Source organism: Protopterus annectens, chromosome 5.part1, assembly GCF_019279795.1.
Source record: "Protopterus annectens isolate FY-2018-M chromosome 5.part1, PAN1.0, whole genome shotgun sequence".
NCBI classification, from domain to species: Eukaryota; Metazoa; Chordata; order Ceratodontiformes; family Protopteridae; genus Protopterus; species Protopterus annectens.
This window is the reverse complement of record NC_056736.1, coordinates 458,234,085-458,258,352: the sequence shown is the minus strand read 5'-3', so window position 1 is coordinate 458,258,352 and position 24,268 is coordinate 458,234,085. Positions and strand designations below refer to the sequence as shown.

The following is a 24,268-nucleotide window of genomic DNA, read 5'->3' as shown; positions in this document are numbered from 1 at the left end:
GAAGTTGATCTCTTATGGTTTTCTTTGCATTTATATCAATTAGCATTCCATTAACTTGCCTGCCAGCACTCCATCTTCCTTCCCTGTTAACCCTAACATAATGACTAGTCATTATGTGGTCCAAAATATTCCTCTGGGTAATCCACACTTTTTTCAGTCCCCCACTAGCGGTCTTAAATTGAGAACATATTCTACCCTAAATCATGATCTAAGATGTTTAGGAGTAGAAAGGGAGGTTGGCATAATGGTTAATCTGTTCACCTTACAGACACAAAGTGTAGGGGTTGATTCTCACATGGGGTAATTGGCTAGGCTTACAATGGCTCACAAGGGTAGTTAGCCTAGTACTAATCTGTGAACCTATGATTTGCAGTCTTTAGCTGATGTGAAGCAACTCTACAGCACTATCAACCCCTACCCTGCCAGCACTGATCTTAAACAACATAAAAATATCCCACTCCTTGAATATAAATTATGTTGTCTGCTGTGAATGAATTTAGATACCTTACAGCTTCCAAAAAAGTACAATTTATCGTGGCAGACTACATGGATATTATCAAAATTGGTTTTGCTAAACAGTCTACCTTCTAACATAAAACAGCGTCCTTCTGGGTCCCTCCTAACCAAGACGCACCTATAATTAGGTTCAACCTTGATAAAACCACAAGTGCTGTATTGGGACAGCTCCATCTTAAGTGGTCTGGTCAACTGTACAAGTAAAACTAACTGTATATCCACACCGTTATATAAACGCTTAAACTGACAATTTAATGCACACCATCAAAGCAAAGTTTTTACCAACTTCCGTCAAATATCTCACCTGGTTAATTATGTAAATTCCATATTCTAACAACTGTCTTTGGAGAAATGGGTGCAAGTATTGTAAAAGATAAAGGAGATGTTTCTCCCGATTCCGGAATGGAATCAATATGGCAACACGCTGTATGGGTGTGCATTCTTCAGGACGACACCTTCCTTTTACTACTTTAGGATTTTTTCTTTCAACATCCTCCAGTGTGAGAGAAGATTCAAATGTCAGTTTCTGGGTACCAACTGCAAGACAAAAATGCACAGAGACATTAACAAGCATATTATGTCTGTGTATGGAGTATGTTTATCAAAATAAACTTATTTTCCATTATGAATGAAAATATTACCACCACACCGTGAAAGCCACTCCCTGAGTAAATCTGATATAAGAAACCAAAGACAAAAATCGGGAGTGTGCTGGAGCAGGCAGCAAGTTCTTGCATAGATGTATGTATATATGTTTTACTAACCGTGGACATTTATACTTTTGAAGTGAAAAGTGTTATAGTATTGAGCTGAAAAACGTTTGGTATATCAGTTAGTTCTTCAGAGATGATATTACAATCTACTGATATACATACATCTATGCAAGAACTTGCTGCCTGCTCCAGCACACTCCCGATTTTTGTCTTTGGTTATTTTCCATTATAACACATTTTAAATGATAAATTACTACCAAAAAAAAAGAAAACCAAAAACAGTGCAAGCAATAAACAGAAGTTAAGTGTTACAGTGGATTACATACTTTAAACATATCTGTATACAGTTGCAACTATATACATAGGAAAGAAATTCAAACGATGAACTTTCACAGTATGATCACTTCTCAATATTTATATTCAGGATGAAGTATCAACATGCATCATGGGAGTTCACTAAAGCTGTCGGCTGTAGAATGTTCTGTCTTCCCTAAGCACTCAAGCCATGTTATGTTCTGTGGCAGCTAGCAGAGTTGTGGGAGGTTTAACGAACTCCAGCTTGCTAAGGTTATGCACATACCTTAAGTAACAAAAACAAATGCAGCTGCTTACTCTGGGACTAATCAGTTCATCTCTGGTCCAGACACTGTACTAAATTGAAAGAAAGTACTCCATAAAATGAGTATATAGCAGTCCCTCATTTTTTGTGATGTAATTCATTCCAGAGACACCGGTGTACAGTAAAAAATTTGTAATGAGATATCTAAAACACCACAAATTCTAGCAATTTATATACAGTTTTACCAGGGTTGTGCACCGATCAGTACTGAACAATTGCAGGTTCAGCCTGTGTGAAATAAAAAGAATTCACAAACAAAAAGAGCAACTATCAACTTCAAAATTGCAGAACACAGGCCCTCTTCAGTAACTGCTACATTAAAGAGAGTTATCAAACCCATAGATCAGTATCGGACTTAAGAGATAAATATAAAACATGGTACAACTTCTCTCACCACACTTCCATTCTCACTCTGTGGAGATGTCCACCCAAACCCTGAACCATGCCTTCAAACCAACCAAACTACATCTTACCCATCAGCTCCCACTATTATCAACACCCAACCAACCAATCACAACCTACTATTAATGCACAACTTCAGAAACATTACAGCAAAATACAACCCAAACATTCTAGTCATCACAGAAACTTGGCTAAAACTAAACACTAATGATGAAATCCTTCCTCCAAATACAATAAAATAAGAAATGACTATACAAAAAGCTGGAGGGGTTGCAATAATTTCTAAAAAAACACTATATGTCACCAGATACCCACTGAGTCACCTCAAATACCCCAACACAGAAATATTTATTGTCCTCCTACAGCTGAACAAGCACAAAACTATTTGCATTGCTGGATTTGCTGCTGTATATATTCTCCCACACAACAATCACATGTGTGAAAGCATCCTTCAATGGTTTTCTAGAAATGAAAATAAAGAAACTATTATACTTTGGAATGTGAATATAGACTATTTACTTGGAAACGCTGACTCCCCTACCCTCTCTACTAACCTATTCAATTTCACTCAAGTAATCACCTCACCTACTAGAATCAACACAGCAACAGGCCTTCACTACTAGACTGGATTCTTACCATCTCACCCACAAACTTAAAACACCTGTCAGTGTCTCCCATACATCAGCGACTATCTTCCCACATTTATAACAAGACAAATTAATTACACCCTCAAACATAAAAGTGTTAAAACAAGTGAGCAGACTCTTCTCTGTTAAAGACACCTTTACATACTACCTCTTACAATATAACTGGAATATTCTAAAAATCCTACTACTAGAAGATGCTGTTCTCCATTTCAATAAAACACTTCTTAACATACTAAATGAATCAGCGCCCATAAGAACAAAAAGAATCTAAAGTAACCCTGTTCCATGGCTTAAAGAAACCAAACAGTCCATGCTAAACATAGACAAAGCCCAGAAAATGTGGTATAAAGATAGAACACAACAAAGGTGGCAACTTTTTAGACAATTTAGAAATAGATGTAAACAGCAGGTCAAACTAGAGAAAACTGCATTCTTTCATTCACTTAGGCAATCACCACCACAATCCCCAGCAATTCTGGACAACCATAAAAACCCTACTATACCCTGGTCATACCAGCACCCAATCTCCTAACACAAACATTGTCACAGACCACATAGCTCCCCATTCAACACACACACACTATTCAATCTGTCCTTAATTGAGTGGAATCTAACCCACCCTCCCATCTCTTTCCCCACCAACAATACTCGTTTCTCTTTCCACCAAATACCTCTCTCAACTATCAATAATTTCCATTAAAAACTGAAAACCACTACTGACAAGCCCCTACCTGAGTACCTTACGTTAGCTGTCAATGCCCTGGCATACCCCATCTCAATATTCACAAATTTATCACAAAAAACTATGTGCCCACTATCTGGAAAAAAATTGCCTGTTATACCACTTCACAAACGTGGATCAACCACATACCTCTCCAACCACCTCCCCATTGCAATTCTCTCCACTCCATACAAAATCTTAGAAAGATCCATACACTCCCAACTCTTAACCAATCTTATAAACAAGCTACTCTTCCCCACACAATGTGGCTTTCAACCACAGCACATCATAAGTTCTGCTTAGTTTCTCAGAAACCATAAATGCAAACAGAAACAATGGTAGCCTAATATCCTACCTGTTCCTAGTTCTGTCAAAAGCATTTGACACAATATCCTACCAACTCCTAATCAATGAACTATCTTCCTTATCATTGTCTCATTCAGCTCTTACCAACTAATGCAGTTCTCTCTCCAAAGACAACAGGCCAGTGGAATCGGGATCTATCCCCCTTCCTCCCGGATTCCATCAGTGTAACCATAAAGGTCAGTTCTAGGCCCAGTAGTTCTCAATACTTTCACAAACAACCCGCACAAAACCAGCAAACCTGCCTCCTTGATACAATATGGCAACAATGCCACCATCATCTGCTCAGCCTCACCTCTCCTACTACTTTAGCAAATGACTCAAAACTCCTTCACTTCCACAGAATCATGGTTAAAGGCTCACCAGCTAATCCTAAATAGCCAAATAACAAAATTAATGCTTTTTACACCCACATCTCCTTCAACAACCTGTACATCCTTTAATATTGCTTCAACTACCACCACCACCACCCCTAGAAACTGTAACAAATGCCAAACTACTAGGAATTATAATAGACGGTAACCTAAAATCTGACCTGCATATCATCCAGGTCATCAAGAAAACTCACCAAAAACTAGGCTTCCTCCATCAAAACAAACTCCACTTCACAGACTCCTCAAGAAAACTCTTAGTATCATCCTACCCCCTTCTCTATGTGTCACCAATATTAACCAACATTCAAGCCACCCTAATAAATAAATTAGAGGTATGCTTTAACAAAATAGCCAAGTTTGCAGCTAATGCATCCTACTGTACACTACACTGCTTAACAATAAAAAAGCTCAACTGGCTAGACCTACTTAATCACTTTACAGTGACTCAGCTTCAAATTGCCCACAAAATATACAAACCACACACATGCCCTTCTCTACAAAACATTCTCAGCAGTACTCCCCACCACACTGCCTTCGCTCTGGTATTCACAGCGAGTCACCAGACAGTGGAACTCACCACTTATCCCACTAAAACAGGAGCTGGGCGTCTAGCTTTAAGCACAGCCTAAAACAGCACCTAAATTCCTCTTGGTTCTGTTCTTGTTCACAGCCTGACTAATTCTCTCTCTCTTGCTCTCCCCTTTGTCTCTTTCCTTCTCTGATCTCTAGACTATTGCCAATCCCCAACTCTCCAGTTCTTAATCCTTATCCTGTAAATGTAAGTAAATCACACCTATATTTATAACGGTATGCTGCTTTTTATCACTCCTATGTAAATGAAATGTGTATATTGCTGCATATGTAAATGCAACTTGCTTATTATTGCACAACACTCCTACAGAAATCAAATCATATTAATCTCTGCCTTGATTGTATTACTCATTGGATTATTCTAAAACACAATTTCTACTATTAAGAAACTGAGTCTTTTCTCTCTCTAAAATTTTTGTAACTAATGAAGCTTTTCTCCCTAGGCCTCCTCTGAAAATGGACTTGAGTGCCCAGTCAGACCACCCCACTAAACAAAGGCAGTAAGTAAATAAAAAAAAAGAAATGTAAGCAATAACAGAAGAGTTTGGATTAGTTACACAGAAACAAAAACTGTACATGCACTCTGCTTGTTTACTAGAAAGTACAATGTACATTTGAGATGTATATAAAGTGGGTCAACTTTCAGTAATTATATGAGAGAAGCAGAAAAGTAGAAAGAAAAAAGGGATAGTGTGTTAAGTGATATGTCCTGTGCTGAAGCACAAACATTTGGCTTGGATGAAGAGGTTCTTTTTGAGTTGCTTTCTGAATTTGAAGAAACTTGAATTCTTAAAAAAAAAAAACTTATAACATTACATCTGTGTTGTCTATCTTCATTTATCCTTGACAGACGGGTTTGGTTCAGATATTGGAACAGACTTGACCATTACTACAGCTCGCACCAAGCAAAAACTCTTGAGCTTCACCTCTGCCCACAATCCCTCTCTCACAATTACCTCAGACTGAGTTTGCAGAAAAAGTATACAAACATATATACACATAGGTCTACTTAACAACATTGAAATTTCATAACATTGAGACCAGAACATTGAAATTAAAACCATTGAAAACCCAAAACAATGAAAACTCAGAACAGTGAAAGTGTGCTTCATAACTTTGAAAACTATAATACATATATAAATAACATCCTCTCCACCTATAACAATGCCTATTAACACACTCTCTACTACATTTCTGCAGGGGGGCAGGCCCCCCTCTGCCCCATAAATTAAATATGCCAACTCCAAAATTGAACTACACTGGAAAAAAGTTAATTTCCAGCTTAGTGTAGGATGACTGTGGTACAGTGAGGTTAGGAAATTAACTTTTTTTCCACTGTGATGTGATCTTGGAGAAGGTATATTTAATTTACAGGGGGTGTGGGGCACATCCCCCCAAATATTTATCACTATAAAGTGGAAGCATAGTGCTCCCCCGTGGTTAAGTACCTTAAAGCCCTTTAAATAAGGTGTTATACACTAGATTCAGCATGCATTAACTATCACACAAATAGGTTTGTAATTCAAAAATGGGATGTACTGGATGGTTGGCTGAATGCATAAATACAAATGCTGAGGTGTATTCATGCTTATCCTCCCATTAATGTGGCTAGTAAATAAGTGTCTTCACAGGCTTTAGATGCTACATAGAGTAGCAGGAACATGGCTTTTAAGGATTTCTCTATGGAAATGCACCACTTGTCTTTTTTCCAGAGCTATTCAATGTAAGGGCTTGTATCACTTTTTTACTAGTGATTTATCTTTTTCTTTTTTTTAATACTGAACAGGCTGTATGATTTGCCTTCTAATACAATTGTTAAATAAATTGTAAAAGCTTTGAACTCCTAGGGTTTCATGTTCAAGTTGAGAACTTTGGAAGTTTGTAGTCTGTCCATGAATTCTGGGCTGACCCAGCTGTAATAATAGAAAGAGCTGGAAATTACATCAGGCCCACTGCTTGTGGTTCATATCATATGTAAAGTTTGATTTTATAGCTTGGTTATGAGCAGATTCTTTTATTTTGTCACTTATAATAATTTTTTTTAGTCTGGAGGAAAAAAAAACAACTTGAGCAAAACATGCACATTATACATTCAAAATCGTCACAAACTAATAATGAAGACATGATTATGCGCAGTGCATAACTATACTATTTCTACTGTCCTGTTTTGAATTTGAAACTTTCACCAAAATTTGTCATATGCACCCTGAATAATCTGCCATTTAGAATCAAATACATACTCTGAAAGATAAATCAATGCAATCACTATGTACACAAGTATAAGCATTATACGATACTGACATTTATTTGTCATCTGGAAAGGTAATGAATCTTTATTAGTTCAGGGTTTTGATATACCAGACTATGATAATTGTAAATTATTAATGCAAGTCAGCTTCCATTCTTCAATACAAGTACATAGAAAGACAAGGGATGTCAGAATTCCATATTATACAGCAAACAAACTGGTATTAGCAATTATTTACAGTACTCATGTAGCCACACAGTGCATATAGGAAGGCTTTATAAGAACAGTTTCTCATCTTTGGGAGGTGGCAACAATTTAAACATGGCATCTAAATCCTTTGTAGTAAATAGTAAGTCTGTAAACAAAAACACACCTGTTACCTAGGTTAGAAAAAAAAACTGCAAGTAATTTCTCTCTAAGGAAGCCAGATCTGCTTTTGCTGGCATAATTATAATTCTGTTTGATAATACTCTATTTGCTAACAGTAATAAATCCACAGCTAAATTTGTCTAGTACTGCCCAAGACATTGTAAGCATCTCAGTTTTACTTTCAGTTCATAATGCATTAACACATTAAGCTATGTAACAAAACTTTATTAATTTAGGTATACAATGTTACTCAGTTTATTTGTTTTGTAATTATTTTGTCTTAATAATATTGTGAACTGAAAAAGGCCCCAAAGGTCCAGTTTACCCACCAGTACTAATTAAAAAACAAAAGTTGCAAACATGATTGGCCATTTCTAAGTGTGGGTTTTCAAACTATATATTTAAAAGCATCTTTTCAACAAATGTGTATGGCTAGGAAAGGTCCACTGGCTTGACTTTGCCTATAATGTGATAACAGGAATGTGCCTTTAAATCAAGAAAGACAATAAGGGCTCTGGGGTAAAACATATGTTAAAAATATAGGAACACAGTTATAAAATACTGGCGCATTCTTGAGGTACAAAAGTTATTAAAATAGTGCTGTATAAGACAGTTATATTTCTGTAAATAGATCTTTATTCAACTTAAAAGATTTTTAAAAAAGATTTAATATCAACTAACATTATAATAACTACCAATGTAAAAGGATGGTATGTTAAGCGGCTCACATAAATACAGGGCCCATGCGTGGTGCGAGCACTTAAGGGAAGTATGCAATGGTACTAAGTGCACAAAAATATCAGATCTAATGTGATACTGCTACATGGAATCACACAGCAAGTAGAGTGCATGGCCCTGTGCAGTTCTCAGGAATGAGTTTATCTGTCACACTAACAGATCATTTAGGAAGAGAATAATGAACACGTTCAATGTGGAAATAAGGTGATGTCAGTAAAGCTTTGGCTAAACAAGAAAATCTCTTCACCCCTACCCATCATTGTTTTTGCCCTCACCACAGCACATCCACCACACTAATATCTTTTACACAGACTAACTCGATCTCAAGACGACAATAAATTAGTCTCATGTCTATTCCTTGATCTCTCAAAGGCCTTTAACACAGTCTGGTGCACCTAACAACCTACATCTGTCCAACCTATCTAGCCTCAGTCTCTCAAACTCTGCTCTTTTCTGGTTCTCTCGCACTCTCTGCAACAGAATTCAGTCTGTAAGATGGCTCTCAGCATCTTCCCCTTTTCTCATAGTTCAAACAGGGACTCTGTCTCCTTCTTTGGACCCCTACTATTTAACATTCACCAACAACCTCCATCTTTCCTGTCCTCACTCCTCTTTGATACAATATGCTGATGACTCCACAACAGTTTCCACCTCTGAAAATCTCCCCCACCTACTCACCCTTACCCAAGAATCACTTCACTCAATTGAAAAATGATAACATCCAACCAACTCCTACTCAACCCAAATAAAACTAAACTCCTCCTCTTCCTCCCTAAATCTATCCAATACCTGAAATCTACATTCACTGTCTCCTCTCTTAACACAGTTATCAAGGCTGAACCCCACACTAAACTATTAGGGGGTCATTACAGACGATCAACTAAAGTTTGATCTTCACATTCAAAACTGTAACAAAAAGACTCACCAAAAACTTGGCCTACTCTCTTGAAACAAAGAATTCCTCACAAATTAAACTAAACTCTGTCTAGCACAAGCCTATCTACTACCCGCCTTATTCTATGCTGCCCTGATCCTTACAGACCTTCAAACAAATCTTTTGACTAAACTAGAACCCACATACAATAAAATTGTGAGATTTGCTGCTAATCAACCATATCGCTCACACCACTGCCTATCTCTGTAAAACCTACAGTGGCTAGAATTGCACCATCAACTCCTTCTGTCTTAACTACACCTGACTCACTCTGTCTTAAGCCAACTCCACTCCTGTTCTACTGTCTGAACTGTCCTCACTCCCTACATCCCTAACTGAACATTCCGCAGCTCAGACCAACACCTCCTGCAGATCTACAAACCAAATAAACCATTGGAAAACTTCAATAATCACTCTGTCGCTAATGCATGGAACAAACTGCCCCTTTATTTAAGATAGACTTCTAATACAAACTGTTTCAAAAAAGCATTAAAAGACTATCTATTAAACTCCCAGACTTGCTCTTGCACCAACCCAACTTATGTATCTGTCCTCTCTGCTTCACCTAACCCCCACCTTCCCATTTATCTATCCTCTCCTTCTCTTATCCCTGCACTTGTTCCCTGAAATAGGCTGCACTACAAAAACACTCTGGTCCTGATGTTTTGCTGCTTATTATTCCTGAACTTACCTCATGCCTTCATCTACATGAAATTGTACTGTGAACTAGCACTGGATGATACTATATTGTAGTTTCCGACATACGGTTATTACATTTTCATCATACAGTTAGTCACAACAACAGTATGTGATTACTTGTATCCTGTTTATTATTTCCATTATCTTACTGTATTTGTGACACTTTAGATCATGTATATACCTTTTGGAGCTTTTCTCCTTGTGTCTCTGCTGAAAAAGGGCATCTGCCCAGTCGGACTAACTCAGTCAAAAAATGTGAAATAAACACAGCTTGCAGTCTCTGCATAAATTCCATATTTTCTATTAGAGGTGTGAAGAGATTACCAGGGTTAGGGATACTGAAAATTACCTAATATAGACTGTGAGTGAAATGGTTAACATGCAGCTGAAGCTAGTAAGCAGCCAAGAGTGAATGGTAAGTTCTTTGTCAAGCCACGTTTGTAATATAAAGATGTAAAATTACAGCTAATATGTAGTTTATCTCATTAAATAATAATGAACCTATACCCCGGGTATCACTTCTGTGTCACTGTTAGACAGAGGCACAGTATACTAACCTCGAAAAAGGGCATAGCAAAATATATTTAAAATGGGTATAATACAATAAAGAGCATGTCTTGTCATAGTTACGTACTGCAGAAAAATATTCTAGACTACCAAAAGTTCAGTTTTACAATAAGTTTATTTCTATAAAACCCTGGAGAAACTCTGCCTGAAATACAGAAGGATACAGAAGGTTCAGACATGGTGATGACCATGTTGGAAGGGTATCACACTCACTCAGTGACCTAAGAACCACCATTACACCTCAGACAGAACAAATAACTTATTTGCTTTGTTTACATTTTGTAAATGGGTAAGGCACTGATCCATATGGATCTTTTTCAGACACAGTCCAATAGTACTGTCTTGTTAAGTGACTTACTCAGAGTCACAGAATAAGCCAAAGGAAGTTAACTGAATCAAACCCTGGACTAACAGCTCACAGCCTTAATTCTTTGCTCTAACTGACAGATGGCGATTTTCAGCTGCTACAACAAATATAACACATTTCTTTTTATCATGTTAAACAAGGACACTGAAAAGGAGGGAGAGGGGAATATTGGTAGATTATACATTCAGCAATCAACTGTTCTGCTCAACACCTGCAGAGGAGAAAACAGCAATGACACTTTCATCTTGTTCTGTTCGTCACAAACAGATGTAATACAGTTTCTTATGGCACTAAATGAGCATGACACCCAGCCGACATAGTGACTACTCCATCCAAGCCAACTGTACACTTTCCACATTTCCGGCAGGTTCTCCACAGTTTAAATACAGCTGTGGCAAAACTAAACCTCTAAAATATGGAGCCTCTTGGAGCAAGGCAGCAGGACAAAACCTAAAATAATGGTGGGTCAAAGGCACCAAAATAGGGACAGATTTTAAATACTGGTGTTATGAAGTTAGAAATTTGCTAGAATGACAGCTTTTGTACTACCATGCATTTTCTGAAGGATATAAAGTCTGAAACTTAAATGTCATTTGATGACTTCATTCCTCAGTGATTTGTGAGGAAAAAAAAAAATCACAAATTTTATGAGGAACAGACCAATAACATGAGGCAAAAAATCTGGGCGTATGAGAGCTATGATGCGAGGCTAGCTTTCATCAGTTGCACAGAGAAGTAAAGCCCTAACTATAACCCTGATGACTCAAGTTTAAATAGCAGCTCGGGTGCTTGATAGCACAGACAGGAAGGATAGGAACGGTCTATCCTAGGGGAGAGGGATTGGTGGTTCTTGCCTGGCTTGCACTGCTGCTCTAACAAATCATCAGATGGAGAGTATAGGCCTGACATGATTTTGAGAACTGGAGAAGGGAAGGTATGGGTATGGCCATTTAAGCCAGTGATGGTAGCTTTTGTCAGCACATGTGGAGAACATATGTACTACCACAGGGGCACATGCAATCCTTGTGGTGATGCAAGAGCTCATGTCACCAGCAATAAAGAGATTAACCTGTTAGTAAAAATATTCTCATTGTTGGGATGCCAAGAGCACAAAGCTCCCTTGTAACTGCCTGAATGACTCCCAATACCTTGGACAGCGCAATGTTTGCTTAAGGGGAGGTCTGATGGTCAATAAGGCACAGGGGCACAAATCACACACAAAAAAAATTATGCAGCAAAGCTGGTATGCCTTATACTACTTTTGGACATGTGTGACTAAATAAAATGAAGAAATTGGGGTTTTAGCTGTTCTGAAGAAGCCTTTGTAAAGTAAATGCTTGACAGAGTCAGCAAAGTTTATTGTTTTTTTTATACTGCAGTGTGCTTGCGATTTTATGGTGCATATATATGAAGCTATCTCAAATTCAAAACCAAGAAATACTACATCTACCATCATTTTGTCATTTCTTCAGCTATAAACTATTTTTACTCATTAAGGATACATGCCGTGTAAAGTAAATGATCACTGCTTTCTAATTCTCACATTTTAACAGCCATATCTCTGTCTACTGTAGTAAAATAAAGGAAGATTTAAATGTGAAATTCACTTACTCAAATATGGTGACAGCATAGGGCATTGCCTCTGCCCAGAATCTGTGATCTGGCTCAGTGGAGGGCATTGTGGTACTTCTTTACTCTTCACATTATCAACTCGGAGGTATTGCTGTGTGTCTACTTCCTCTGCCAGTCTTAATGATTTTGGAATACTCTGAACAGTGATATCCAGCCACTTAGACATTGTGAACCACAGCAGCAATGTTAAGAAAACACCATAGAAGAATATAGCTCGGTATTTGAAAGACAGGCCAAAGAAACCACAGCTGAACCCCATGGCACGTATCAATAGACAGGGTTACAAGCAAAAACAGTTAGCACACCTGAGATAACATGTAGGGAACATAGGTATTAGAACTTCAGTCTTCTAGAAAAAAGGCTCCAAGCACCCAAAAAGCTTCATTTCATCCATCTGCATGCAAGTGATCCTTTTCCTTCTCATCCAGCTGTGCTATACGTGTCTAGTAACACCTTCATCACAGAACGATACCAGGGAAAACTATAGCTGCAGAAACAAAATTCACAAAACAGTCGAATTACAATACATCTATGGCCAGACTAAAAATACTATTACTAAAACAGCATTAATAATATAACTTACTGCTTCTTTTTTTCTCTCTGCCTCAGCGATCAAACTTCCCATCTCTCTACTGCCCCCAAACAGCCCATTTGATAAGCTGTCACCCATAAGAGGCCAGGAATATTTGAGGCTTTAAGGCCATAATCTTTACAGGCATGCTGGTAAAGAACTGCTCCAGGGTTCAGCATGCAATTGGCATCACCAAGGGTGCGTCACTCACTCATTTCCGCATATGATGTAACCGCCTTAAGTCTGCCTTGCTGCACACTGAAGCAAGCACTTCCAAAGGCTCTCTGGTCTCTACCAAAACTTCTACAATGGGAATGAGCCCCAGGGCATGTGTTTCATGCCCCTCCACCAAAATAGCAAGCCAGCAAAGCCTCACCACTCCTCACCTTCCCCATGCAAGGTACTGCATGTGCCTGAGCCATTAATTATCTAGGTCACAGCCAAGGTTTTATCCCTCTACACCAACACAGCTAACTAAATAAAATACATTTTTATTATCACGGCAGCCAATATCCATTCACTCTGAATTTCTGCAAGCTGGATATATAAAGACCAAACAATTATAATGATACAAAGAGATATCTACAGAGGAAAACAACAAGCACATAATTCCTTTTAAGATGTATACTTAACTTTTTTTGATCCTAAGGCAACACTGTGAAATTTAAATAGGTCAGCATCATTAAATCACAACAGCTTGTTAATTTTAAAAGGTAAAGATACTGTACTGAAGACAATTTCAATTAAATTAAAAGCCATTTATTGTGAAATAATTTGTGTGCGGCTAGTAGCCAGGTTATTGAGCTGGACTCAAATGGGTTCTTTTCATCCTGACCTGCATAATTAGTCCAAAAAGCTCATTTAAGCCTGACCTGTTACAATTACATAAACATAAAAATGAGTTAAAATACATATAATCATTACAAAGATACAGAGTAAAACTATAAATTCAGATTAGTCTAAGAGGTGTACTTATATGCTCTCATTAAGACAGTAACACAACAACTTAACTGACTCACGGAGTCATTCTCCAGTAACCAGCGTAATTCAGTTCAGGGCTGCAGGGTAGCTGGTCCCCATCCAGGCACTCAGTGGGCATACAGCAATGAATCTACCAAAATGGTGCCATCCATTACAGAATGCACATAGACTCTCACTTAAACATGGCGTGCATACTTCTGGGAGCTCTACAGAAGTCTCAATTCATCTTTGAAATGTGGGAGGAAACTGGAGCGTTCAGTAACGTGCACAGAGATGCAGCATGCTGGCTCCATACAAAAGATATTTTATTAAATTTATTTATTTTACATTTGTTGACCGGACTAGTCCAACTAGATATATGCCCATTTTCAGTAGAGGCCCAGGGAGAAAAGCTCCACAAAACACAGTTATTTATATTCTGTGACATTTTACAAATGCAGGTACATTACAGATTTTTGCCATTCATTACATTACATTGCATTTTTGCTAACAGAATCACAGTACATATCAGCTATGGTTAGCCATACAAAGATATCTCTAATAACATTATTTTAAATATAAAAACACACTCTCTTTATAGTTAGCAGAAAAGTAACTAGCTTATACAGGTATGGTGATTAGCACTCAGAGATAAGTGAGGCGGGTTAGCACAAAGGCATAACCACTGTGATTTCAGGTATGGTTTCAGTTTGCTTTTAAATAGTGTTATTGAGGAAAGGGAGGTGAGGGAGTTCCAGGTTTTACTCACAGTATTAGAGAACAAAGAGTCACCAGCCATATTGTTAGTTATACCTATTTGTACAAGTAGTTTATTTGATGAGCGATGGGTCTTGAGGTTATTATAGGGGGTGATCAGGTTTGTAAGTATTGGTGTGTTAGTAGGTTGATGCAGAATCTTGTGGGCAACTGTTAATTGGTTAAATAGCACTAGATTTGGCAACTCTAGCCATCCTAGTTGTTCAAGATTGTTACAATGATGGGTTCTGAAGGCAGACCCAGTTGCAAACCTGGCAATATTATTGTGGAAGATAGCCAGCTTGTTCAGGTTGTTTTTACATAGTTTAGAATATATAAGGGAGGCATAGAGAAGGGTAGAGATTAAGTGTGTATGGGCAATAATGGCCCTAGCTAGTGGAGTCAGAAAGGGTTTAATCCTGTACAGGGATCCTAATTTTTTGTTGACTGTTTTTATAGTATTGTTAATATGGGAATCAAAGGTAAGGTTGTTATCAATTAGTACCCCAAGAAGTTTTGTAGTAGGATCAGGAGATATGATAGTACCATTGCTTGATATAACAGTAAAGTTAAGTGGGGAGGCCCTACAGGTGTGAGTGAATAGTAGCAGTTTTCAAGATGAGACATCGGTGTAGAAGCCATTTCTCGACTGTATTAAACAAGTTTTGGGTTAGGGACTGTAGGTCTGATGGAGAAGTGGCTGAGCATATTAACATGGAATCATCTGCGTATTGGATACAGGTAGCTTGAGGTATTACAGAATGTAGGTCATTTATAAAAATAGAAAATAGGAGAGGGCCAAATATGGAGCCTTCGGGGACACCAAGGGCAATTGGGAGATGGGAAGATAAATTGTTGTCCCATAGAACAGCCTGCTGTCTGTTGCTTAAGTAGGATAAGAACCATTGTATAGCCAGTGCGTCTAGTGACAGGTTTTTAAGTATGTTTATTAGTAAGTGGTGGTTAACATATCGAAGGCTTTCAAAAGATCAATAAAAAGGGCTGAGGATAGAGTGTCATTATTATGATTTTTATTGACACAGTCAGAGAAGGATAAGAGAGCAGAGGTGGTGCTATGAAATGGCCTAAAACCATGTTGGCAGTTAGCTAGTAAGTTGTTTTCTATTAGGTAGTTTAACAGTTGTTTATGAATGTATTTCTCCATGATTTTTGCCAGTGGAGATAATATGGCTATAGGTCTATAGTTTGAAAATTTGTTGGAGTTACCACCTTTATGCAGGGGGATAATATGTGAAATTTACCAGACTGATGGGATAGTTCCTTCAGTAATAGTTCTATTAATCATGATGGAAAAAACAAAGTACCCATGAACTACCACATACGTGGTAGTCCCCTAAACACAGAAAATATAATAAGGGATCTGGGGACCCAAGTAGATAGTAATCTCTCCTCTGATAATCATATTGCCAAGGTGGTTAGAAAATCCTTCTATGTGGCCCACCTAATCACAAAAGGGTTCACATCTAGAACAAAAGAGGCTACTGTGCCTCTCTACTCATCAGACCCATCATAGAGTGCAATGCCCCATTTGGGATGTACCTTACAAGACACCTGCAACAGCTGAAAAGACCACAGACATACCTCGCCAAGAGGATTACTGGCCTCAAACATATGCCCTATGCAGCCCAAATGAAGAAACTCCAGCTGTACTTGGTTGCATACCGCTTACTCAGAGGTGATCTCTGCCTGACATACAAGGCCATGTCCAACCTAGAATTGATGGACATGCGCCACCCAAAATAAAAACAAATCACCAAGAGCCAGACGTTCTAGGGATCTAAACCTCACCACAATGATAAATAGGATGTGCTAGAGGGATAGATTCCCGTCCCAGAGACTCCCCATGCTTTGGAACAGGATTCCAATCTACATTAGGCAGAGCCCCTCACTAACACTCTTCAAGACAAACCTTGACGAGTGGATAGGAAACAGAAATTTACCCTGGAGACCACTGCAGTGGCTCTGCTGGACAGAGGCACAGGGAACTAATCTAAGGGGGCGGCGAAAGCCAACATATTCTGGCTAGGCTTACAGATGCCCTCGGGCAGATAGCCTAGTACTTGCCTATGAACCTATGAAATGAGGTAGGCTATGGCTTTTGCAGCTTTTTGCAGGTATTCTGTAGGCAGCAAGTCTGCAGAGAGGGTGGTAGGTTTAGGTTTTTAAATAAGGGTGCAGACTAGGGATGTGGGAACAGATTAAGATGAGGTGTCAGGGAATAGCTGATTGGCAAGAGACTGAATGGTCTCTGTGAACAGTGTTAAAGGTATTGGCCATTTGCTTGGGGCTATCGTAATCAGAGCCTAAACGTGTGGGTGTGACTGAACAACCTGGGTGTAAGAGTTTATTAATGCCTGACCAGAATTTTTGTGGTTTGTTTTGGTGGGTTTGTTGGAGCTGAAAGTAAAAGTTTCTTTTATCCAACAGTATGGCTTTTTTTGTTTCATTTCTTAGCTGTCTATACTTTAATTGGTCTTCAGGGCTTTTAGAAGTACGCCAGTTGGCCCAGAGTTTATTTCTAAGGAGGATTTTTTTGTTTGGTTGCTTTTGAGAGCCATGGGGCCGGTTTAATCCCAGTTCTGATTGTACGTGTTGGTGCATGGTAGTCTAGAATGGCTAAGAATTTAAAATTAAGTATTTTACTGCTTCCTCTAGAGGTAGGTGTTTAAGTTCTTTTTGAAAGCTGCCAGGGTTAAAATTTTTGTTGGTCCTTATTGTCCTATAGGTGGTTGGGTTTGGAACGTCACTCATATCTGATTATGAAGATAAATGAAAAATATACCGGATGGTCCCAGTAGAATCCTCAGCCAAAAAGAAGAACGTTGTAGTACAAAAAACACTGACAGATTCAGCAACCAAGAAGCAAGGACCACTTCAAATTTCCATAAACAAACTCTTTTTATTGTTAAAAGTACGAACAGACAAGCGCTTTCACGCACCTGAGTGCGCTTCCTCAGATCTTCACATTTAAACAACATTTTCAAAGAGTATATATACCCAGCAAGATTTAATTAAGTCAAATTGCAATTAATCATTTAATTAGTCTAAGGGGATGAATAGTGCTCGCATTTGTATGTATAAAGAAACAGTACAAAACAAATTCAGTCAGCTTTTTCACATTGTCATTCAAGGCTTAAAATTTTTTTATCATTTTTTTATCAATGCGCATAATAATGCATATTAAAATGTGCTTCTCAAAAACATTGAAATATTTTGAATATTAAAAACATTTAGTATGTAATAAATTAATAATGCTCATATAGAAAATATTTATAATGAATGCATAAAAATAAAAATAAATGCATAAAAAATAAATGCATAAAAAATAAATGCATAAAAAATAAATGCATAAAAATGAAATTCAAAGCTCTCAAATAGCGCATATATATGAAATGTTCCAATGTTATTTGTTTAGAAAACATAAAACATATATAAAAAAAGTGCCCTATTCTATAATATATTAATCTAGGGACACAGAGAGCTATATAAATATATATCTATATGTGTGTGTGGATTTCATATAATAAAAATATATGAATATACATGTATATCTAATTATGTCTACATTTACAATAAATATTAAATAAATAAATACATAAAATCCAAAGATGTAAATGGATATTAGTTTCAAGAATATGCATATAAGTATATATATGCTGTCTAATAAATATATAAATAAATAAATAGTTAAGTGTTAAATATAATATTATAAGTCAATGTAGTCAACTAATTAATATATAAAATATATATGTATATATCAGCTTCATTGTGAGATATATCATATGTTACATTCATGAAAATCAATAACACTATTAAAGGAAAATCATCTTCATTTATAAATGTAGTATATGTCAGTGAGTAGCAAGTTTATACAACACTTCAGTAAAAATTAAAGGAAATATATATACATATGAATGTAGATATCCATTACTTATATGTCCTGCTGTCTAAAACTGGTTTGATACAAATATTTTGATTCAAGCCTGGATATAAGTTAGCACCTAATCTTAAAATCCATGATAATTCAATATTTGCTAAAGTGTTCACATTGTCACCCCATCTCCTGTTCAAACCTACAAGTTGCAATACTCTAAATCTGAAACTATGTTCTCTGAATTCATTTATATGTTTAGCTAAAGCATTCTTTTCATTCTTCTTCTTTATTTCATAGATGTGGTTGTATATCCTCTGCTTAAATCTTCTCTTAGTTAAACCAACATAGAATGCCTCACATTTTGTGCATGTCGCTAAATATACCAAATTCATAGAGTTGCAGCTTGCATAAAATTAGGTTTAAATATAAAATCCATTCTGGGGTGTTCATATATTTGTTTATCACTAATGTGTCGACACATGTTGCATCTAGTACATGGAAAGGTGCCCACAGTCTTGAGGTGTATCTGTTCATTTGACTTTCCCTTACCCTCTTTAAAACATAGCAACCGTTTTAAGTTGGGCGAGTTTTTATAAATAAACTTTGGTTGCTCTCCTACTATATTCCTGGTTACTTCATCTGTGACCAGGACCTTCCAATTTTGTTTAATTATATTCCTTAAATCAAGATTGTCATTAGTATATTGCATTATATATGCTACTCTATTATTAACACTGGATGTGGGTGTGACTGAACAACCTGGGTGTAAGAGTTTATTAATGCCTGACCAGAATTTTTGTGGTTTGTTTTGGTGGGTTTGTTGGAGCTGAAAGTAAAAGTTTCTTTTATCCAACAGTATGGCTTTTTTGTTTCATTTCTTAGCTGTCTATACTTTAATTGGTCTTCAGGGCTTTTAGAAGTACGCCAGTTGGCCCAGAGTTTATTTCTAAGGAGGATTTTTTTGTTTGGTTGCTTTTGAGAGCCATGGGGCCGGTTTAATCCTAGTTCTGATTGTACGTGTTGGTGCATGGTATTCTAAAATGGCTAAGAATTTAAAATTAAGTATTTTACTGCTTCCTCTAGAGGTAGGTGTTTAAGTTCTTTTTGAAAGCTGCCAGGGTTAAAATTAAGTTGTTGGTCCTTATTGTCCTATAGGTGGTTGGGTTTGGAACATCACTCTTATATCTGATTATGAAGGTGAGTGAATGGTCACTTATACCTTCGGAGAGGGTCCAACTTTGTAAGTATGGTGGTGAGCATTTATGAGAATCCAATCTAAGCTGCTTTCCTTGTTATTAAGTTTATTGTTTCTTGTGGGGGATGTAATGGTTTGAGTAAAACCATATAGGTTAATATGAGTAGAAGGCTGTTCAGAGGTACAGCTCCTCCAGTTGATATTAAAGTCACTGAGTAATACGGTTTCTTCTGGGTAGATAGTGGAAAGACAACTAAGGATATCCTCTAGGGTGTTATAGTTATTGCCTGGGGGAAGATAAACACAGATGATATAGATGGATTTACATTTATTAAGTTGAATCTTGGAAATAAAGATTTCAGCATTACTAGTTAGTGGTGGTTTAGAGTCTATAGAGGTCACCTGTAATCCAGATTTATATAGAATAGCTACTCCCCCACCCTTCTTAGCTTTATGGTCTAGTCTCAAGATATTGTATCTGGGTGGAATAACCACATTGTCTTGCGTTGCTGCCTTGAGCCATGTTTCAGTGAGACAAAGGATGTCAAATGAATGTACATCCATGAGAGCAGGTAGGTGGGCAACTTTATTATTTATGCTCCGAATATTAAGATGGGCTATAAGGAGTGAGTTAGAGAGTCTGCTGAGGAATTGTGTGTTAGCAGGAGTTGGGATGTGGGGCTCTTTAGTTGTAGTAGAGTTTGGGTGGATATCACCATCTATTAAGGAGTGGACTTGTATTCTCAGTGCAAGTCTTAGACGTTTACATATTAGGTTCTGGAATTTCCTAGCTCTTGGACTATAGTATTTGATGTGAGTCAAACTATGATATTTAGCTGGTAGGTAGTTTGGTGTGTTGGGTATGTTTGTACGACAATGAGAGACTACAAGTGTTGGTGTGGAGGTTTGCCTTATGGGGCAATGAAATCCTAGGCAGTTAAGGTGTTCATAGAATGTAAGTAGGTGAGGTATAGATACAAAAGGTAGGAGTGAGAATAAGAGTTGGAACTTCAGGAATGGTGAGGTAGATGTAGGTGACATAATGGAAGTATTATATATAGGTTAATGTATAGTGATAAGTACTGATTGTGTTCGAAGTTAAAGACTAGTGGGAAGTAGATTATATCACTTTAATGAAGTGGATCATGTGATTGGTTGTATGGATGGGGGTGTGGTTAGGGTGTATAAATGTAGAAGCACAGGGGGTGGGTGAGAATTGGGGGCAGGGTAGGGGAGAGGAGTGAGCCCGCAGGGCGAATGGAGCGGGTACAGCCAGTGAAGGACTAAACCCTATGAGAACAATCAGTGCAGTGCTGACTGCTAAGGTAAGGTTAGGAGGAGATAGTAGGCAGGGTAGTCGAGTGATGTACAGTAAAAAATAGAAGGATAGAGTGGGACTGCAAGAAAGATAAGTATAGGAAAAACTGGATGCCTGAGAGTTACATTTTAAGATAGTAAGGATATTAGTCATAGAAAAAGGGTGCCACCTAGTGGGCAAAGGATATAATGCAACCAGGGCTAGCAGGTCTAGAAGTAAAAGGAGAGAAAAACAGTTGTAGTATGCAGAGGCTATAAGAGGGGAACGTATGGAAGTTGGGAGAAGAGAAGGTTTTGGCTGTCCTGGCTAGGGATTGTACGTTAAAAACCTGGAGTATTTTAAACAAATTTATCCTTTACACACAACATTCTTAGTACACATACTTTGTTTCCTTGAGGGAATGATGCTCAGGGAGAGGTTTGGCTCTATTCCTTAGCTTAGGGAAGAGACAGCAGTTTTTTTGTAAATATAAGGTTCTTGGTCGTCAGACAGGGCAATTTCCCAAACCCTAGTACAGGACAAGCAGGTTGGAGAGCTGGGTACATAAAGGGAGAGAGAAAACACAGTGCTAAAGTAAACAGTATGTTGGACACACTAAGTAAATAGCTAAAGATAATGAATATATAAACCCATTAGCCAGGTAAAAGTAGTTACTTTTCTGAGTATTCTTAATAGCTAATGAAGTAAAAATGCGAAGTAGATTCAGTTATCCAGTTTAAAAATACTCAGTAGTTTTTGAACGACTCAATATATCCACAGCTATACAGTTCTAAAAACACAGCAGTTCAAAAACACTAAACAGCTATTTGCTTCCAGGTGCTGATTATAGTTGCCCAACATGGAGAAGGAGGTAGTACTTTGCATGCATAACGCTTCTACAGTTTTAAGACACTAAAGTAGTCTAGCTAGTTCAGCATGTAGCCTCACAGGATTAAATACACTCTACAAAGCAGCTTTTCTTGATAAAAATGCAACTAATGTTGCATATACATTTAATAAACTATAGGAACCAAGCGATGTGAAGCAGCAGTAGCACCAATCTGCCATTCTAATTTAATTTCATCTACAGTGGATATAAAAAGTTTACACACCCCCGTTAAAATGCCAGGTTTTCGTGATATAAAAAAATGAGACCACAACAAATAATTTTAAAACTTTTCCCACCTTTAATGTGGCCTAGAACCTTTACAATTCAATTGAAAAACAAACAAATCTGTTAGGGGAAAAAATATAAAAAATAAAAAACATACAATACGCTGATTGCATAAGTGTGTGCACCCTTAAACTAATACTTTGTTGACGCACCTTTTGATTTAATTACACCATTCAGTCTTCTTGGGTACACACCTGCCATCAGAGACTCTGATTAACCCCAAACAAAGTTCAACTGTCCTAGTAGGATTTTCCTGACATTTACTCTACTTTACCATGGAACACAGTGAAGACAGTCATAAAAAAGAGGAGAAAATATGGGACAACAGTGACATTGCAAAGAACTGGGCATCCCTCCAAAATTTATGAAAAGACAAGATGAAAACTGGTCAGGTAGGCTGCCAAGAGACCTATAGCAACACTGAAGGAACTGCATAAATTTCTGGCAAGTACTGATTATGTAGTACATGTGACAACAATTTCCCGTATTCTCCATATGTCTAGACTATGGGGTAGGGTTGCACAACAGAAGCCATTTCTGACAAAGAAAAACATCCAGGCCTGGCTAAAATTTGCAAAACAATACATTGTCTCCCATGTGGGAAAATATGTTATGGTTTGATGAGACCAAGGTTGAACTTTCTGGCCACAATTCCAAAAGCTATGTTTGGTGCAAAAACACATCACCAAAAGAACATCAACTCCATGGTGAAGCATGGTGGTGGCAGTATCATGCTTTGGGGTTGCTTTTCTTCAGTTGAACTGGGGCTTTAATCAAGGTGGAGGGAATTATGAACAGTTCCATGTACCAGTCACTTTTCGCCCAAAACCTTCAGGTGTCTGCTAGACAGATGAAGAGGAATTTCACCTTTCAACACAACAATGACCCCCAATTATACATCCAAATCAACAAAAGAATGGCTTCTCCAGAAGAAAATTAAAGTTTTGAAATGGCCAAGCCAAAGCTCAGACCTAAATCCAACAGAAAATCTGTGGGGTGACCTGAAGAGGGCTGTGCACAAGAGATGTTTTTGCAATCTGACTGATTTGGAGCACTTTTGTAAGTAAGAGTGGGTAAACATTGCCAAGTCAAATGTGCTATGCTGACAGACTCCTACCCAAGAAGGCTGAATGGTGTAATTAAAATCAAAAGGAAGGGTGTGCACACTTATGCAACCAGAGTATTGTACGTTTTTTTATTTTTTATGTTTCCCCAAACAGATTTATCATGTGAATTATACAGGTTATAGGTCACATTAAAGGTGGGAAACGTTTTGAAATGATTTATTGTGGTCTCATTTTTTTATATCACAAAAACCTGGCATTTTAACAAGTGTGTGTGCATTTTTTTATATCGACTGTAATTTAAATCATTTGTAAATTTGGTGGCTGAACTTATCTATCCTAGTAAGTTTCAGGCATGATCTGGTCCAAAAGATTAAGTGGCAAGAGTAAACAGAACAAGTATAAACAGATCTTCAGTGATAATTAAAGAAAGTGCCAAAAGGACTTTATTTTACAGTTTGTGGGCAGGGATACTGTGTTTTGATTAAGACAGGTGTCAAAAGGCTACGCTGCTTAGAAGACAAAGAAGAAATTTATACCTTGCAATGAAGTGCAAGCTCTCAGAGGAAAAGGACCACCCTGCTCTGAAAAGGGAACAAAGTTTAAGCAAAAATGGACACAATCCAGGGTTAGGAGTCTGAAAATAGGAATATAGGATAAGTGGGGAAACATCAGTCCAATAAAGGCAGCCAACAGTGTTCCACATTTGTGGGGTTAGCATAGGAGAAGCCTTCAGATTTTGCTTGGTACAGACTGAGGTCTGTGGGAGTTGAAGAATGATGTTAGTCATTCTACTTCAAGGGTAAGAATGTTTTACCCAAAGCAGATGTTACAGCTTTTGGCAGTAGATGATTCA

The 24,268-nt window shown here is 37.6% G+C and overlaps 1 protein-coding gene across 3 annotated transcripts in view; it reads right to left on the bottom strand.

The window, feature by feature from the left end:
- Positions 1-24,268, bottom strand: part of B4GALT4 (beta-1,4-galactosyltransferase 4) — a 690,340-nt gene that overhangs the window by 420,124 nt on the left and 245,948 nt on the right. For all 3 annotated transcript variants that reach the window (XM_044073108.1, XM_044073107.1, XM_044073109.1), the window contains exons 2-3: positions 12,480-12,987; positions 821-1,053 (exon numbers count right to left, since the gene is read on the bottom strand). In XM_044073108.1, coding sequence (XP_043929043.1) covers positions 821-1,053; positions 12,480-12,759 — 513 coding nt within the window. In that variant the 5' untranslated portion in view covers positions 12,760-12,987. The remainder of the gene's footprint in view (positions 1-820; positions 1,054-12,479; positions 12,988-24,268) is intronic.